Raw genomic sequence first — 16,621 nt, 5'->3', positions numbered from 1 at the left:
TGGTCCATGGCTCTCTGGCTACTCTTCTCCTAGTGATCCATGGCTCTCTGGCTACTCTTCTCCTAGTGGTCCATGGCTCTCTGGCTACTCTTCTCCTAGTGGTCCATGGCTCTCTGGCTACTCTTCTCCTAGTGGTCCATGGCTCTCTGGCTACTCTTCTCCTAGTGGTCCATGGCTCTCTGGCTACTCTTCTCCTAGTGGTCCATGGCTCTCTGGCTACTCTTCTCCTAGTGGTCCATGGCTCTCTGGCTACTCTTCTCCTAGTGGTCCATGGCTCTCTACTCTTCTCCTAGTGGTCCATGGCTCTCTACTCTTCTCCTAGTGGTCCATGGCTCTCTACTCTTCTCCTAGTGGTCCATGGCTCTCTACTCTTCTCCTAGTGGTCCATGGCTCTCTGGCTACTCTTCTCCTAGTGGTCCATGGCTCTCTACTCTTCTCCTAGTGGTCCATGGCTCTCTACTCTTCTCCTAGTGGTCCATGGCTCTCTACTCTTCTCCTAGTGGTCCATGGCTCTCTACTCTTCTCCTAGTGGTCCATGGCTCTCTGGCTACTCTTCTCCTAGTGGTCCATGGCTCTCTGGCTACTCTTCTCCTAGTGGTCCATGGCTCTCTGGCTACTCTTCTCCTAGTGGTCCATGGCTCTCTACTCTTCTCCTAGTGGTCCATGGCTCTCTGGCTCCTCTTCTCCTAGTGGTCCATGGCTCTCTGGCTCCTCTTCTCCTAGTGGTCCATGGCTCTCTGGCTACTCTTCTCCTAGTGGTCCATGGCTCTCTGGCTACTCTTCTCCTAGTGGTCCATGGCTCTCTACTCTTCTCCTAGTGGTCCATGGCTCTCTGGCTACTCTTCTCCTAGTGGTCCATGGCTCTCTGGCTACTCTTCTCCTAGTGGTCCATGGCTCTCTACTCTTCTCCTAGTGGTCCATGGCTCTCTACTCTTCTCCTAGTGGTCCATGGCTCTCTACTCTTCTCCTAGTGGTCCATGGCTCTCTACTCTTCTCCTAGTGGTACATGGCTCTCTACTCTTCTCCTAGTGGTCCATGGCTCTCTACTCTTCTCCTAGTGGTCCATGGCTCTCTACTCTTCTCCTAGTGGTCCATGGCTCTCTACTCTTCTCCTAGTGGTCCATGGCTCTCTACTCTTCTCCTAGTGGTCCATGGCTCTCTACTCTTCTCCTAGTGGTCCATGGCTCTCTACTGTTCTCCTAGTGGTCCATGGCTCTCTGGCTACTCTTCTCCTAGTGGTCCATGGCTCTCTGGCTCCTCTTCTCCTAGTGGTCCATGGCTCTCTGGCTACTCTTCTCCTAGTGGTCCATGGCTCTCTGGCTACTCTTCTCCTAGTGGTCCATGGCTCTCTGGCTACTCTTCTCCTAGTGGTCCATGGCTCTCTGGCTACTCTTCTCCTAGTGGTCCATGGCTCTCTACTCTTCTCCTAGTGGTCCATGGCTCTCTGGCTACTCTTCTCCTAGTGGTCCATGGCTCTCTACTCTTCTCCTAGTGGTCCATGGCTCTCTGGCTCCTCTTCTCCTAGTGGTCCATGGCTCTCTACTCTTCTCCTAGTGGTCCATGGCTCTCTGGCTACTCTTCTCCTAGTGGTCCATGGCTCTACTCTTCTCCTAGTGGTCCATGGCTCTCTACTCTTCTCCTAGTGGTCCATGGCTCTCTGGCTACTCTTCTCCTAGTGGTCCATGGCTCTCTACTCTTCTCCTAGTGGTCCATGGCTCTCTGGCTACTCTTCTCCTAGTGGTCCATGGCTCTCTGGCTACTCTTCTCCTAGTGGTCCATGGCTCTCTGGCTACTCTTCTCCTAGAGCCATATGAAATCCGCGTTCACGGAATCGCGGACGGAATCGCGGAATTGACCAATAAAAATGGAATCGACTGCAAAACGTGGAATATTGCAGAATTTGGCCTAATCTGGACTGAAATTCCGTTTTTGGGTGGAACGCTTGGTGCACACGCGACCGGGGAGGCGGACGCTAGAGCGGGTTACACACAACACAGGCAGTCTCCCAAGCGTCTCGCTGCTTCGGTGTTTACATCGTCAAGAAGCTAATAAATTCCCCAATAAGCCCTCAATTCAGAGCAGAGCAGTATCCTAATGACTTTTATGCCTCCGGCGATAAGGTGTTTTGCTAATGCTGTCAACGTTCCGTGGACTGGAGCCACAAAAACACTTGCGACACTAAAATGGGGGACCCAGAAAGACAAACGTCTTTCTCAGGTCTGCATCCCCTTAACAATTGTATGTATTGAGCCGTACTGTATTGTACCCATTCTGCAATCTGTTAAATAAAGTTTTCATTCATTCATTCATTCATTGTGATTAAATAGCTATAACGTTAGGACATGATCGCTTCTTGCTAAATCTAGTGCACCCATCCATTTGTTTAATGCAAACGAGTCATTATACACTGCCCTTTATAATCGAAATAAACTTAAATAGCTATGAAACGTTTTACAGTACATAGGACTATAGATGGAAATGATAGCTTCTTGCTAAATCTGGTGCAATCCATTTGTTTAATGCAAACGATTGTCATTATACACTGTCCTTTATAAACGAAATAAACTAAACTAAAGGTGCCTAAATTATGCATTACTATATTTCATCACAATAAAATAAGATATAGCTAGGCTACTGACATTGTGATAATGTCAGTAGTAGCTAGCTGTATCTATTGTTTACACTTGAAATGTGTATTTTTATTTTGTCACAATATTATTTGAAAAGTATTGTGTAAAATGTAACTGTATTTCTGAGTTGCAGCACTTAAAAACATTAAATGGACTGTTATATCATATTCAATTGTAGACATTTATTCATTCCCACTTATTAGACACTATTTTTGATGGTAAAATGAGCATAAAAAGCAAAATACAGAATTCTGAAATATTAAAACGGAAAAAACGGAATTTGGGGAAAAAATAAAATGGAATTTGGAAAATAATAAAACGGATTTCATATGGCTCTATCTTCTCCTAGTGGTCCATGGCTCTCTACTCTTCTCCTAGTGGTCCATGGCTCTCTGGCTACTCTTCTCCTAGTGGTCCATGGCTCTCTGGCTACTCTTCTCCTAGTGGTCCATGGCTCTCTGGCTACTCTAAGTATCCTTCTGACTCCCTGATCAGAAATGTTGCGAGGAGCACCTGTGCATGGCCGGTTGATGATGGAGTGATGTTGCTTCCACTTATGGATAATGCCCCCAATGGTGCTTACTGGAAGATTCTGAAGTTGTGAAATACGTCTTTAGCCAATTCTATTTTCATGATTTGCAACAATCTGTTTGTGAAGGTCTTGAGAGCCCTGTGCTTTTACCCATCAGTTGATGTTTCTTGTGTGGCACCTTGGTAACAAAAACATTTTATAGCCCATCAATATATTCTAACCCAGTTGACATTATTAGCACAGATAGGAGGTAGAGTTGCCTCCTAATTAGTGTTGGTTTTCAGCTAGTTCCTTGCTGTGGTCTACTGCTTTTTCTTAGTGTGTCCAATACTTTTTTCCTGTTTCATTCCACTTTATTACACATAACTTTATTTACATATGGACTTTAATGTTTAGATTTCTTGTCTGGATTTCTTGAGTTAATACAAACGTCTGGTGCAAATTTCGCTTGAATACGTTCATTGGAAATACATTTACTGAACAAAATGGTGTTCAATACTTATTTCCCCCATTGTATTTACTCTCACCGTAAATATATCTATCCACACCTGTATGTACTTAACTGCACATAATCCTTTTACATATCTGTAGATACTATATCTATAGATATCCCTTACCTACTTACTAGTTACGCTGCTGGTCAGTATGACTTACTACCATAGTGTCTTTAAACCTGTATCACTGTACATATTACTACAACTCTGTACTCTTAGTACTAATTTAGATATGTCATACCCAGTTTAATCACCTGTACATTGTATATTACTATTTCACTTTATTGTTACATTTGCACTCTGGTTGGATGCCACACTTCATTTTGTTGTACTGTACTTGTGCTGTATATTAATGACAATACATTTGAATCTACCGTACTTTTCGCACTATAAGCCGCACCTGACTATAAGCCGCAGCAGCTAAATTGAATGATGTGTACATATATAAGCCGCACTGGACTATAAGCCGCATGTGTTTTAATGTTTAATTATGTAAGGAGTGGAGCCTGCGGCTTAATTTGACTCAACACAGGAAACCTCACCCGGCCCGGACACGGAAAGGATTGACAGATTGATGGCTCTTTCTCGATTCTGTGAGTGGTGGTGCATGGCCGTTCTTATATTGAGCTTTAAGTTCCCACCTCTACAGAGAATGACTCCCACCTCTACAGAGAATGACTCTCACCTCTACAGAGAATGACTCCCATTGGGACACAACACTGTCGGACAAATAACAAGAATTAACTCATTTACAAGTTGTATTAAGTAAATAAAGGAACAGATAAATAACATTTCAATGCAGTAAAAAAAGCAATATTTCGATTTTCGGGTTTTGTCCACATATAAGCCGCACTGTTATATAAGCCGCAGGGTCGAAAAATGGGGGAAAAAGCCGCGGCTTATAGTCCGAAAAGTACGGTAATCTAATCTAATCTTTAAAAAAATCGGTAGCTGCTCCATAGACAATGAATTTATGAGACCATAACATCTCTGTGCAACACTGACTAAACCTGGGGCACAGGACGAACATGTGTGAATTATTAAAAACGGGTGACATACCCTTTTAACTGAGACTCATCTCTATCCAGGTCATACGAAGATCTCGCCACACGGTTCCAGACGCTGTTCTTATGCAACGTGTCAGAATCATTACCGAGCACAAAGAGTTCACAAAGACCAGCACATGGTACGAGATAATTCACACCGACATGGCTCTGCATTAACAGTGGAAGCAGCTATTTCAGAGGAGTCAGATTACACTGGCGCACCGAGTAGAGGCGACATAATCTACTTCATGCGCTTGCTAATTTGCTCAAGGACCAGTGGGACTGGGCTCTCACACCGGGCACTGCGGGCAGATCGCATGCTTTCATTGGGAGTGTTGAGATTCCGCTAACAATGAAGCGGCGCTCTGATCTGCCTACAAACAGCAGCTAACACATCCCAGCATCTCTTTTGAGGATTACACGCCGCCCGCCCCTCCCTCCCCTCCCTCCCCGCTAGGGATGGGAATTGATAGGATTTTATCGATACGATTCCATTATCGATTCTGCTTATCGATTCGATTCTTTATCGATTCCCTTATCGCTACCTGATCAATTTATAATTTAAATAAATAAATTGAAAATGCAACAGAACTACATTTAGTCATTTAGCTGACGCTTTTATCCAAAGCGACTTACAAGTTCTGTACGACAAGCCATCAGGAAGGGCACAACTCTATCAGCTGAGCAACAATGTTCATCAAAGTGTTGAGTGCTAAAGTGTAGGTTAGTTTATTAGGACAAGTGCATGACAGTACGGTTAGTTAGGGTTAGATATATTTTTTTTTATTCAGATAATGGTTGAAGAAGTGCGTCTTTAGTCGACGGCGAAAGATTGGATGGGTTTCGGCTGTCCTAACTGGGGTGGGTAGTTCATTCCACCATTGTGGGGCAAGGACTGAGAATAGGCGACTTCTCTTTGATGACCCTCCCGGAGCTCGGATAGGAGTAGGTCTGAGGCGGCCAGAAGATGCAGAGCGTAGGGGTCTAAGCTGGTTAGAATAACATGCAACTTGACATTTCTGATTGTCATTTATTGTTGAGCCCCCATGTCAGAAAAATACAAAAACTGTAAAAAATAAAACATTAACTATAGCCTACACTTAAATAAAATAATGTATTTGAGATTCTCTTAAAATGTATTTATTTTTTTATTCTTAAACTAATTTAATCTATTGAATAACAGGTTGTTATTCCTCTGACTTCTGTCTCTCACTCACACACTCTCTCTCTCACACACACACACACACACACACACACAGAGAGAGAGAGCTCCCCGGGCCCCTGTCCTATAAGGTATTGGCTTGTGTTGCTACACGGACACATTTGTATGTTGCACCACTGTACTTCCTGGCTTACAGTCTTGTAAACAAACATTCCGTCTCTCATTATATGTGAACTAAAGAGTACAAGGTTTACACAACAGCCCCCACCTGCTGTTTTATTGTATTTGTACCTGTACTATCCGCTGTCAGCTGTTTATCTCTCTTTGTGAGCTTGATTAAATAGCGTTAGCTCACGTTAGCTCCGCGGCTAATTTTAGCTCAGCCTGATCTAAATCAATGACTAGGTTCTAAAGCATTCAAGTAGTTTTCACTGCACATAGAAGTAGCCAAACAGCAGGAGCATTTCGGGAGCATATTACCAAAACCCAGGCAATTTCGAGCCATTAAGGAATCAAATAGAGTCTGCCATGGCTACATGCTAACGGCTAACATTATTGCGCAACTGTAGGCAGCGATAAGGGAATCGAAAGTCACGGGAGCCACACGGTTCCAGGCATCGGCCAATTAGGAACCGGTTGAATGAATGAATGAATGAAAACTTTATTTAACAGATTGCAGAATGGGTACAATACAGTACGGCTCAATACATACAATTGTTAAGGGGATGCAGACCTGAGAAAGACGTTTGTCTTGTTTCCATCAGGGTCCCCCATTTTCAATTCATATAGACATATATGACATACATGACATACAGATAGTCAGTACTGCTACATCTATACATTTATGACATACCAGATTTGCAAATACAGTACTGTTTGTGATACAGAAGGAGTCAAGAAAAGGGAGTATATACATTTGACGTAGAAACTGTACATTGGAGGTTGGGTGGGGGGGGTTGGGTACATTGGGATATTGACAACCATACTGGGTAATTTACATTGGAGGTGGTTGGGGGGGGGGGGGGGGGCGGGGGGCATACTGTATAAACAAGTAACACTGTACATTGAGGGGGGGGGGGAGGAGACACTGTACAAACAAACACAATTGTACATTGAACTATTGACAAAACCATACTAGGTAAATGACTGTACATTGGAGGGGGTTGGAATGATTGGGTTAGGATATTTACAGGGGCCAGTGTTGAATTGCAGTCTCCCGTAGGTGTCCCTTGAGAGAGGTTTTGAAAGTGGGTAGTGATCCACATTCCTTTACAGCTTTGGGTAGGGCGTTCCACATTGATGTGGCATAATTGCGAAACGTGTTTAGTCCCTTATTTGAGCCGAATCTGGGTTTGACATGATTTGTGGAGCTCCCTCTGGTGTTGTGATCGTGGTATTCACTGACCTTTGGGAAGTATTTTGACATGTACATGGGTACCTTGGTCGTGTAGTGTATCTTGTAGACCAGGCCCATTGCAAGTTGTTGTACTCTGTCGTCTACTCTAAGCCATCCTAGGTTGTCGAAGTGGGCAGGGGTGAGGTGGGTTCTAGGAGTAAGGTCAAGCAGTAGTCTGACCAGTTTGTTTTGAGATGTTTGTAATTTTGTTTTTAGCGCCTTTGAGGTGCTTTGGTACCATGAGGTGCAAGCATAGTCGTAGTACCCCTGAATGAGTGCTCCTGCCAGAGTCTTCAGGGTGTTCTTGTTTACCAGAGAGGAGATCCGGTACAAGAATCGAGTTCGTTGGTTGACTTTTTTTATTACATTGGATGCCATTTTGTCACAGGAGAGATTAGCCTCTAGGATGGACCCCAGGTAGGTAATTTCATCTTTCCTTGTGACAATATTGTCACCCACTGTAACTGAGAAGCCGTCGGTCTTGCTGAGTTTGTTATTTGAACCGAAGAGAATGGACTCTGTTTTGCCCATGTGTAATGATAGTTTGTTATCAGCGAGCCATATGCAGATTCTGCCTAGTTCCGAGCTGAGGGTTTTTTCAACCTGTAACTTGTTCTTGTCAGAGACCAGCAGGGCTGAGTCGTCCGCAAACAGGAACAAGTTGCAGTCACAAGCTGACGACATGTCATTTGCATAAATTAGGAACAGTAGCGGTCCTAGTATGCTTCCTTGTGGAACACCACAGCTCACTGTGAGGGGGGGGGATAGGGTACCGTTTACCTCCACCATCTGTTCCCTCCCCTCAAGGTAGGATTGCATCCAGCTCACTGATAGACTATCAAAACCAATTGCTTTTAGCTTGTCAATCAGAATGGAGTGATTGACCGTGTCAAAGGCCTTTTGTAGGTCCAGCATGACCATGCCGCAGTATTTGCCTGCGTCCACCTCTTGTTTGATGTGGTCATTCAAATAGAGAAGGCATGTGTCAGTGGAGTGGGATGTTCTGAAGCCAGATTGGAATTCGTAGATTAGATTTTTTTCCGCTAGGTACTTTTCGACCTGTTCGTAGACTATTTTTTCCATGACTTTCGAGATGGAGGTGAGAATAGAAACAGGGCGGTAGTTGCCTGGGTCTAATTTGCTGCCCTTTTTGTGCAGAGGGGTCACCCTCGCAATTTTGAAGTCCTTGGGGACGTGTCCCTGTTTTATGGAGAGGTTTATTATGTGTGTGATGATTGGTGTGATGGCGGCTGCTGAGTCTCTGAGGAATTTGGAGGGGATGTTGTCATGGCCAGTGGCCTTGTTAGGTTGGAGGGCGCTCAGTTTATTGAGTACCTCATCTGTTGTTACCGTTTCCAGCTTGAAGTCGTCCTTGCGGACCCCTAGGTTTTTGTAGAAAGCTACTATGTGTTCTACCCCATAAAGCCCTGAGTGGGAGGGTAGTTTGTTTACCAGTGTTGTGGCTATGTTTGTGAAGAAAATGTTTAAGTAATTGGCTACATCCAGCTTGTCTGTGATGAGCGTGTTGTCAGTTTTTATGTTTATGTTTGAGAATCTGGTTTTAAGTTTTTTACTGCATCCTAGTTGATTATTGAGTAATTTCCAAAGTTCACGTGGTTTGTTTTTGTTTTCCTCAGTTTTGTCATTGATGAAATTCTTTTTTGCAGTTTTGATCATGGAGTTTACGTCGTTTCTTAGTCTGTTTCTTTCTAGTTTGAGTTCAGTCACGTGGGCTTGGAGTTCACTGCTCGTGCTTTTAGTAAGCTTTGACTGACTTTTACGAAACTCAGAGCATTTTTTGTCTCTGGTTTTCATAGCGGCCAGTATTTCGGAGTGCATCCACGGGAACCGGTTTTCGATTCCCATCCCTACTCCCCGCCCGCCCCTCCCTCCCCGCAAAGCAAAGAAATGCCAATCCAGAGATACGCTTTTCTGCTTCTGAAATATCAACCCCCACCTCGTCTCTTTGACGGATGATCCTCTGGATATGTGATGACCGTGAGGAGAAACCCTGAGATGAAAGCACGCTGGCGCGCAGGGGAAGAGGGGACGCTCTGTTCTTTCCCCCCTGACGTAAAAAGATAGAGAAGGTTCTAACCCATATGAGTCTTTTTGTTCTGTTATCTCTAGTCTTAGTTCTATCCTCAAAATGAATACTCGCTGTTCGCCTTGAAGCCCTCAACAGCACTCCTGCTCAGAAGACAACACCACCCACCCATCCCCCGTATTGCACCTTTCATGCAGTTCAAAGTGCTTTACATCAGTAAGAAAGACATAACATCTGTGTAAAACAAGCAGCAAGAGCAAAACATAAAGTGGGATAAAATAATGCAGATATATTAATCAACATCATAATAGAACCTCACGTTCCAATAGGCTTCTTGAATTTCTGTTACGAAACATGATAAAGGTCATAGTATGCACCCAGCGGGATAGTGGGCCGTAGTAATAGAAATAAAAAAAGCAAGGGTAAGACAGGGGAATAAAATGATAATATTGAGAAATGTAATTACGTCTCTCACCCTTTGATATGACGACAGAGAACACCATGAATGTACGTATGACTTTGATTCAGGGTTCGAAATTAACGGGGGCTTGGGGCAAAATGCCCTCGAAAATTGACCAAATGCCCTCGAAAATCAGTTAAGGGGGGGAAAAAAAGCCCCCCCGACAGTTTACTAATTATATATATAATTATATATATGCTCTACAGTGCGAGCATTTCCCTCGTATTTGCCCCTAATAATATGTGTGTGTGCAAACCGGGAAAATCATTTACTTGCAGTGTGCGAGACAGACGAGTGATTGTGAAGATTACAAAACAGCTCCGCTGTTAATAGTTCAGATTGAAACTGGACTGAAATTCAGTTTTTGGGTGGAATGTTTGTTCCAAGGAGGAGGGAGGCGGGGCCCGCTGCGTGTTTACAGGCACTTGAGAGGAATCGGAGGATGCGAACACAGACAGAGCGCTCTGCTCTCATCAAGCATTACACTGCTATCTTAACGTTAGCAAGCTAAGCATCTGCATAGCGCGACCTGTGTAACGTTAAGTAACTTGTGTTCGGCGGGGAAAGACCGTTCCATTTGTAACACAACTCCAAAGAATAATATCCAAATCCGATCCCGATGCGCATTTCCTTCATTCCACAGCGCTGAGCGCGCAACGTATTTCATTGATCGATCTGGCCAGAGCCTATACTCGCAAACGTTGCGTGTGTGGGGTTTTTCATCAATTTGAAACAAGCCTCTTGACTGTTGGAATTAGGGATGTTAAAAATAAAATATCTAATAATATTATTCAATATTAGACATTCATTGATCCAGAGGCAACCGGTTATTCGTCTGCTATTTGTAGATATATCAAGACAACAACACAACTTGCCCTCAGGGACAATAATATTTAATCTATTTAGATAGAGTATGTATGTATTATTTACAGATAATTGAAGGTACCTCAAAACATGAAACCAAGCCATGATGTCACACATCGTGTGTGTGTGTGTGTGTGTTACTTGAACAATTGTCACTGTGCTCCTAAATTTCTGTGTGCTCCTAAATTTGTATTTAGATTTTATTTATTAACATTTTATTTAGGAGCACATGTGCTCCTTGGGAAAAAGGTTAGCGTAGAGCCCTATATATGGAGACATTAACATTACGTTATCAAACATAGGGACGAAGACTGTAAAAAAAAGTGTCAACAATGTTTTATAATCTTTATGTTAATTTTCATTATAAAAATGTTGTGCCCCCGAAATACAAAAAAAAGCCCCCGAAAATCAATTAAGGGGGGCAAAAAAAGCCCTTGAAAAAAAATGTTAATTTCTAACCCTGCTTTGATTCATACTCTGGCTTGATGGATGGACACCTACCCCCTGATTGACAGACTCGGAGAAGTCCTTCGCCATCGACCCAAACAGTACGACGTTGATGGAGGTGAGCTCTGGTGCAGAGTTCTGCAGGGGGCCTTCATCTAAAAATGACACATAAGAATATCCTTAATTCCCAACATAATATATTTCACCCTACACAAGGAAACGGAATGAAACATTACAAGCTAGAAATTGTGAATATTGACAGTGAATAACACCATGCTAAAAATGACCAGACGTGAAAAACTGCCACTGATCTCGTTCAGTACCTTCTTGAGATCATGTGTACAAAATATCTAAGGAAATTAATAAAGGGAAGATGATTAAACAGAAGGTTTTGTAGATACAGTACTGAATTCTCCCATCTGGACCAATGCAATTTGAAATATTATTATAGAATATAGAATAGCAGGCTTATAAATGACATTATAGCCAATTCGCAAATTTTTTTTGATCCACTTTTTCTCCCATTTTCTATATTTTTCTCCCATCCCAATTTCGTATCATCCAATTCAACCCTCCCCTGTCACGAACGCTGTTTCTTGCCTCCCACAAGCCGGCTGCAATGTGGACTAAGTCATACATAGGACAAGTCCCCTCCGGTACTTGAGGTAACAGCAGTCGCATCTTTTCACCTGCGCAGCTCGATCTCTCAGTGGCGAGGAGTAACGCGTGGGAGGCTCACGCTGCCCCCGACACTTCCTGATTCTACTGCGCAGGCGCACCAACCGACCTGTAGGAGTCGCTGTCCACAACACCCGATCCCCACCCATCAGTTTCCCACCCCCTAATACGGCCAATGTGTATTAGTATGAACGACCAGCTAAACTGAAAGCAATGTGGAGCGCTGGGCTCGAACAGGCGAGCCCAGCGTCTCCGCATTCGTGGCGAGCGCCTTGCCCACTACGCCACGTAGCCGCACCGCCAATTCGCACATTTATGGATTGTGCCAAATCTTATATTTCAAATGGCTGAGTTCAATTTGGATTTAGTATCACCAGGCGTGCATAAGAACAGATAATGAAATCTGTACAGTAGCTTTTTTATTTTTGCCAGGGTGCCACCATTTTGAAACAAATTTCAAATCTAATTGTTGCTACATGCTGGAAATAGGAGAGACAAACTAACTGTGCTCCCATATATGCGAATAACATTAAGTTGTGTGGTGTATTATCCCAAGTAATAAGATATATTAAAAAAAAAGATCTCCCCATAATATCTTCCCGAAGCCCCATAGAGGCCTTTGAGAAGTGTTGTTCGGAAAAACCGAAAGCTCCCGGTGTCCTCTTCAAAATGGCTGCAAAGAAACTACAATTCCCAACGTTAAATGTTTCCAAAATGGTCGCCTTTCGCGACCAAAATAGAAAAACGAAAAAAACGAAAATCTATCTAATAACACTTTAACCTATTGGTAAACTAACATATTGATGATAATATACATTATAACTGCTGTTGTGACATGGTTATGATGTTTATACTTGAATACGTTTGAAAAATAAAATGATACTTTTGTCAGACAGTCTAGACAGATTGATTTATGACGTGATGTAATTTGCGGTTCGCCGATGGACCACAGGGGTGGAAGAGGTTAACAAGTCTGAGTCCTCGTCTGCACCTTCCGAGTCCGAATGCAGTCAATGCTCGAGTCAGAGTCATCAGTGCTCAAATCCAAGTCCAAGTCGAGTCACGAGTCCTGGACTCGAGTATTACAACACTGCCGCCTATTGCTCCTTTAAACGAGACAAAACACCCTGGTTCTCACACAAGTTGTCAACTTTGCTTAAAGAAAGGAACGGCGCCTGGTCTCTCGCCAGACACTCAGGAGGAAGCACTTCAGCCGTGAGAAAAGCCAAATCAAATGATTATCTAGACCCAATTACTCGCTCCTACTCAAACCTGGCCGAGATTTTTGGAAGGCAGTAAACTCAAACATAAACAAAACCACTAATTCCATACCCAAACACATTAAATGGCATGACCGTTTGATTTCTGAACAGAATGAGATGCTTAGCCTTCAATAAATACTTTAAAATATGCTGATGGGGAGCATATTATGTGTTGATCAACAAACACATGGACTTCTTGTTGATAATGATTGTGTGTGTTGCACCATGAACCACGCTTCTGTTCCCCTTTCATCCCTTCTCTCCTAATGATGTATTGGAAGCATTGCAAGCCATTGATACCAGGAGTTCAACTAGAGAAGATCAATTCGATTTTCTTTCTAAAACTGTTTGCTCCAATTATCCCTGAGCAATTAATGCATAATGTTTAATCGCTCTCTATCTCAACGGGCAGATTTCCTTGGCGTGTGATTCCTTTACATGAAAGGCGGTGATGGAGATGATTTAGTTCAATAATTACCGCCCAATCTCTAATAGGTAAACAAACCAACTTGAGTATTTTATTTCAAGTCACTCAGTTTTAAGTCCACATCAATCAGGTTTTAGAGCTAGTCACATCACTATTTCAGCCATTACATTAGTCCCAAATATAGTATAAAATTATATAAAAATAAATATATATATGCTGCTGGGTGGCACAGCGGACATTGCGCTCGTCACGCAAGAGACACCGGGTTCGAATCCGGCTGTCGGCGTTGACTCCGGCTTGGGCCGGCCGTCATACTAACTCAAGTTAGCGGGTGGGAAGTCGAAGAGTGCTAGTCTGGTTGTTGTTAACAGCGACTCCTACAGGTCGGTTGGGGCGCCTGCACAGCCTCCTACGCGTTACCCCTCGCCAAATGAGTCCGCGCTGGCAGGTGAAAAGATGACAGGCTGCCTCCACATGTATCGGAGGGGACATGTGATGCAAGGCTTCTATCCTCCCTACAACCGGCCAGTGGGGGGCATATACGAGCAACGATCAGGACAGGGGAGGGAGAATTGGCACGAGGTAAATTGGGATGGGGAGAAAAAAAATCTCAGAAAAAGGAGAAAAAGTAGATATATATATAGTATATTCGGGGGAAAAAACGTAAAACTTTTAACCCCTAATTGCTCCCGATGAGCAGGTTGGCACCTTGCATGGTCACCTCCGCCGTCGGTGTGTGGATGTGTGAGTAAATGGGTTAATGTGAGGAACAAAATTGTAAAGTGCTTTGGATAAAAGCTGCTATATAAATGCACCATTTACCGTTTAGATAATGACCCTCTGATCATGTAATATTGGTTTGAAAGGAAATGCTTCTGACTGGTTTCAGAATGATTTATTTGGGAGCCGTGTGAGTTTCTGCCTACAACAAAGGGTGTTCTGCAAGGCTACGTTGTGGGTCCCGTGCTCTTCACCATTTATATTAGTGATATTGTCTCTTCATTGAGTGGTTGTCAAGTCGATCTTTATGCTGACGACACTATTGTGTATTGTATTGCTGATTCAGTCATAAAAATAGGGAAACAATGTCCAGGCACGCACTCCAGGTTTTTCAAATTTATTGGCAGCCCGAAATAAATCATATCATGACGTTTCGGTGTGAACACACCTTCAGAATGGCTTGCATAAAAAAAAAACAGTGTCAAGTCTAGTGAGGTGAGCGCGTTCGGTTCTACTACTTTTTTCAATTGCTGATTCAGTGCAACTGGCCTTTGATAACCTTATTATATTATATTTAGTGCTGTCAAACGATTAAAATATTTAACTCGATTAATCGCATGATTGTCCATAGTTAACTCGCGATTAATCGCAAATTAATCGCATTTTTTTTTAAATCTTTTTTTTTACCTTAAACGGATCTTTTTCAAGTTCCAAGTTTTAATACTCTTATCAACATGCGAGTCAACAAATGCTTGCTTTGTGCAGCCATTTAACACAAAAGGATGACCCTCATGCATTGCAAATTTGCATCAAATTCAAAACAGAGTGATGCACAAAATAACTTAAAAATAATAATTTAAAACAATGAATAAAGTGTGCATGAAATAATAGGGGAAAGAAAACGTTAGGAACTTGTTACATTCACACACACAAGGGCTGATTAATCACACACCCCCCTCTCTCTCACACACACTCTCCCAGCTCTTTTTCTCTTTTGCCCCTTCCTCATCTCTCTCACCCCCCTCTCTCTCTATATCTCACACACACACACACACTTCAGAAACAAACATAGTATCAATGAGAGCATCAATAATACACCTGAGTGAAGTCTAGTAAAAAAAAAAAAAAAAAAAAAATTTAGTTAATCTTGAGTTAAAAAAAATTAGTGGCATTAATAGAATCGGGAGTTAACGCGATATATTTGACAGCCTTAATTATATTATATGTAATTGTTTTTATATGTGTAAATAAACAAAAGAAAAAAAAGAAAGTGTGACTCTTAAATTTACTATTGATTATAATAGTTTATACATGCACTGTAAATGGATTTAGCATTGAGTCACTGAATATAAATATATTGGCATCTGGCTTGATGATAGATTTACATTTAAAAACCATATAGACAACCTTTCAACAAACTGCAACCATTTTAGTTTTTACTGAAACAGAACCAGCTTCCATATGATTAATAGGAAGAGGACTGTCGGTCAGTTTACTTCTACCTGTGAAATTTCAACATCAAAACATGTACAGTATAAACATTTTGTCGTTATTGGTTAAAACCATCAGAAAGTAGCTCGCAAAGTTTTGAGTTGTGCAGGATTTAGGTGTTGGCACTAACAACCAATCTGGTGGCCTCGTATCTCCCCTTGGTGGCAGGATTTCATGTTCATGTGATGAACCAAGACCTCGGGCCGATACAAACAGCATGTTACATCTTAAACGGATGAATATCGACTGAAACACAAGGTCAAACGTTGATGTTTTCAATATTTCAACTGGGTTTATTTTAAATAGAGGACTAACACATACAGCTAAAAACTACAGGTTCTAAGCTTCATGTAAGGGTTGCCGCGGTTTGAAAGGAGTCCAGCTGCCAGTGGCATCGTGTCGAGGGTTGGGCACCGAGAACCATCGTGTCGAGGGTTGGGCACCGAGAACCATCGTGTCGAGGGTTGGGCACCGAGAACCATCGTGTCGAGGGTTGGGCACCGAGAACCATCGTGTCGAGGGTTGGGCACCGAGAACCATCGTGTCGAGGGTTGGGCACCGAGAACCATCGTGTCGAGGGTTGGGCACCGAGAACCATCGTGTCGAGGGTTGGGCACCGAGAACCATCGTGTCGAGGGTTGGGCACCGAGAACCATCGTGTCGAGGGTTGGGCACCGAGAACCATCGTGTCGAGGGTTGGGCACCGAGAACCGCTTCTATTTCATCCACACACCGACGGCGGAGGCGACCATGCAAGGTGCCAACCTGCTCATCGGGAGCAATTAGGGGTTAAGTGTCTTGCTCAAGGACACTTCGACACGCTGCCCGGGAATCAAACCGGGAACCTCCGGATAACCAGACGACTGCTCTACCTACCGAGCCACTGTCGCCCCTAAACGCTCGTCTACAGTTTTTCCCTTTGTTTCTATTTGTGTTTTGACATGTTTTATCTTGTCAAATGTCGT

General features: G+C 43.1%; 1 protein-coding gene across 1 annotated transcript in view; it reads right to left on the bottom strand.

The window, feature by feature from the left end:
• The window catches only part of pot1 (protection of telomeres 1 homolog), a gene marked incomplete at its 3' end in the record, with an annotated part of 139,493 nt that overhangs the window by 90,686 nt on the left and 32,186 nt on the right, over window positions 1-16,621 (bottom strand). Inside the window, exon 4 of the mRNA XM_084334464.1 lies at window positions 11,133-11,233. Within this exon, the coding sequence (XP_084190590.1) occupies window positions 11,133-11,233 (101 nt within the window). The remainder of the gene's footprint in view (window positions 1-11,132; window positions 11,234-16,621) is intronic.

The sequence above is a fragment of the Notolepis coatsorum genome, assembly GCF_963971535.1.
Source record: "Notolepis coatsorum genome assembly, chromosome: 18".
Lineage (NCBI taxonomy): Eukaryota > Metazoa > Chordata > Actinopteri > Aulopiformes > Paralepididae > Notolepis > Notolepis coatsorum.
The sequence above is the reverse complement of the archived record's forward strand: the minus strand, read 5'-3'. Positions and strand labels throughout refer to the sequence as shown.